At 35.2% G+C, this 3,014-nt stretch overlaps 1 protein-coding gene across 1 annotated transcript; it reads right to left on the bottom strand.

The window, feature by feature from the left end:
* Positions 1 to 1,071: 1,071 nt before the first annotated feature.
* On the bottom strand, positions 1,072 to 2,908 carry ETH_00018795 (uncharacterized protein; the record flags this gene model as incomplete). The annotated part of the gene is made up of 3 exons (XM_013380299.1): positions 1,072 to 1,145; positions 1,667 to 1,751; positions 2,594 to 2,908. Coding segments are annotated over 3 exons (474 nt in total), but the record flags the coding sequence as incomplete, so codon positions are not given.
* Positions 2,909 to 3,014: the final 106 nt, after the last annotated feature.

Raw genomic sequence — 3,014 nt, 5'->3', positions numbered from 1 at the left:
CCATTGAAACAGATCAAATGACATGGTGAAACGCTACATCTGGGGTGTACGTACAGAACGCCTCTTCCGCCTGGACCTTCACCATCAAAACCATCTCTTCTAAAATTGCTGCACAATCTCGCAAAAACTGAACAGCAGCAGCAGCAGCAGAAGCAGCAAAAGTAGCAGCAGGTGGGAGGGTGCCTCGTAATTTCAGCTGGAGATAGCAGCAGCAGCAGCAGCAGCAGCAACAGCAGCAGCAGCAGCAGAATGGCACACGCTCCAGCAGCAAAAGCAACATCAGCAGCAGCAGCAACATCAGCAGCAGCAGCAGCAGCAGCAGTTGCTGCAGAGGCAGCTAACCGTATCTACAAGCCGTTTTTTATGGCGTTTTGATTTTAATCCACTTGCTATTCGAGAAGTCCAACTGGCTTCAGAGTTTTCCTGAAAACAAAAAATGCTTTTTAAAGTTTTTTATTTTTTATTATTTTAAATTGCTTTTTAGTGGATTTCTTCCTTCTTCTTGTTTTCTAATTGTGTTATTTCATTTGTTTTATTTTTATTTATCTTATATTTCCTTATTTTGTCTCATTGATTAATTATTTAATTTATTTAATTATTTAACTATTTAATTTTATTTTACTTTTTTACTTTCTCTTTTAGTTTATTTCTGCCGCTTCTTTCCTCATTCTTTGATCGCCCAGTCACTTGAGTCTTCCCATTTATTATTGATTTATTTATTTATTATTTATTTATTTGTTTATTTACTCATTCATCTATGTATTTATTTATTATTTATTTATTTATTTATTCATTTATGTATACATTTGGTTATTTTATTTTCACTTCATGGCAATCGAGCAGCTTCTCTTTTGAATTTTTCGCAAATTGGTTTTTTTGTTTTTTGCCAAAAAAGGCTTTTAGAAGATCTTTTAATTGTTTTTCTATTTCTAATTCGATTTAATTCGATTTCGTTCATTTTAAATCGATTTAAATCGCCAAAATCGATTTAAATTGATTTAAATTTGTTCAATTTATTTAATTTATTTAATTAATTTAATTAATTTAATTCAATTCATTTCTTTTTCTCACCAGCTCGTCCACAGTCAGTTTCAGCATCAGCAGCCCACTGCCGTCGGAGAGCGGCCAAGACACTTCTGTACTTTCTTTGAAGCAAAAAATGAAATAAAAATAAAAAAAAAATTAATTAAAGAAATTAATAAATCGATAGACAGATAAATGGACAAATAAACAAACCAATTAATGGAAGAAAAACGCAAAAAAAGAGTAATAAATAAATGCAAAAAGATAAAATCAGTAAAACCAATTAATGATTAAAAAGGGCTTTAACGAAAATTCAACGATTTCAAATAAATGCACCTTTATAAAAGTCCATTTAAAACAAAAAGCCAAATTAATTAAAAGTACTTTATTAAACAAACTTTGTTTATTTTATTTTATTTTATTTTATTTTATTTTTATACTTTTGTGGTAGCTATGTACATTGCATAGTGATATTTATTTACTCATATTCGTAACTCTGTATTTATTTACTTATTAATTAATTAATTAATTAATTAGTTGATTAATTATTTAATTGAGTTGAAATGAATAAATTAATTTAACTTGAAATGAGTTAATTTAATTCAATTTAATTTAAAATTAAAAATTAAAAATAAAAACTTACTTTTCAGAATCCCCTCATGCGGAGAACAAAGAGACCCCACAGTGTCCACAAGTCCGTCTAGAGCTTTCCGCAGGCGTTTGCTGCCCTGCGCCAAAACCCTAAACCCTAAACCCTAAACCCTAAACCCTAAACCCTAAACCCTAGAGACTCTAAACCCTCGGCCCAGACCCGTAGCAGTCAGCCCGCGCTTCGCTGCGCGAATATCTCAACCCCCAAACCCTCATATGACCCCAAACCCTAGACCCTAAACCCTGAACCCTAAACCCTAAACCCTAAACCCTAAACGCTAAACCCTAAAGGCCAGCCCCAATTCAACAAACCCCCCTCCTATCCATGCGTAAAAGCCCCAATTGAAATAATTCAGTAAATAGATTAAAAAGAGAAAAAGAAAAGATAAAAAGAAAAGAAAAGAAAAGAAGAAAAAGAAAAGAGAAAAAGAAAAAAGAAAAGAAAAGAAAAAAAGGAAAAGATAAGGAAAAAAGAAAAGAAAAAAAGAGGAAAAAAAGAAAAAGAAAAGAAAAGAAAAAAGAAAAGGAGAAGAAAAGAAAAAAAGAAAAAGAAAAGAAAAAGGCGTGAGACCAGTGGACCACTGTTGCATGCGGATGGACCATTTTGGGAGAAAACGAAAAAAGAAAAAATAAAAAAAGAAACAAAAAAGAAATAAAATAAAATAAATTAAAATCTTTCCTTTTTACCTCTTCAGTGTCCAAAAAAAATTAAAAAAAGAAATAAAATAAAATAAAACAAGCTAAAATTAAATTAAATTCTGTTTAGCTATCCATTCCCCAACAAAAGAATAAAAGGAGAAATAAATAAAATAAAACAAAACAAATTGGATTAAATTAAATTAAATTAAATCAAATCAAATTAAATCAAACTAAATTAAATTAAATCAAATCAAATCAAATCAAATCAAATTAAATTTACTTCATCATCTCCCAAACGGGAGAAAGGGTATGGGGCCCCCAAGTCGGAGTAATGGGGAGAAAGAGGATTTCCAACTTCGACAGAAGTTGTGAATTTGTGGCTGTCTCCAGGGTCCACGAAGGAGGCCCGGGGCCCCCCAGCAGCAGCAGCAGCAGCAGCAGCAGCAGCGGCGGCGGGCGGCGGCGGCGCAGCGGCGGGCGCGCGAGGCCGCGGCGGCGCTGCTGCAGCAGCAACTGCAGCAGCAGCAGCAGCAGCAGAACGGCTGCAGTCCGTCAAACTCTCCAACATGCAAAATACCACTCCCAAACAAGACATTGACAGCAAACCCCTCAAGAGGGGCCCCTGGGGGCCCCCCCTCCTTCCCCGCAGCAGAGAGTCCTCCTCGGGGGCCCCCTCCCGCTCTTCGGGGGCCCCCTCGGCC

This window comes from Eimeria tenella, genomic scaffold (assembly GCF_000499545.2).
Source record: "Eimeria tenella Houghton genomic scaffold, Eth_scaff505, whole genome shotgun sequence".
Classification (NCBI taxonomy): domain Eukaryota; phylum Apicomplexa; class Conoidasida; order Eucoccidiorida; family Eimeriidae; genus Eimeria; species Eimeria tenella.
This window is presented reverse-complemented; position numbering and strand designations above follow the sequence as displayed.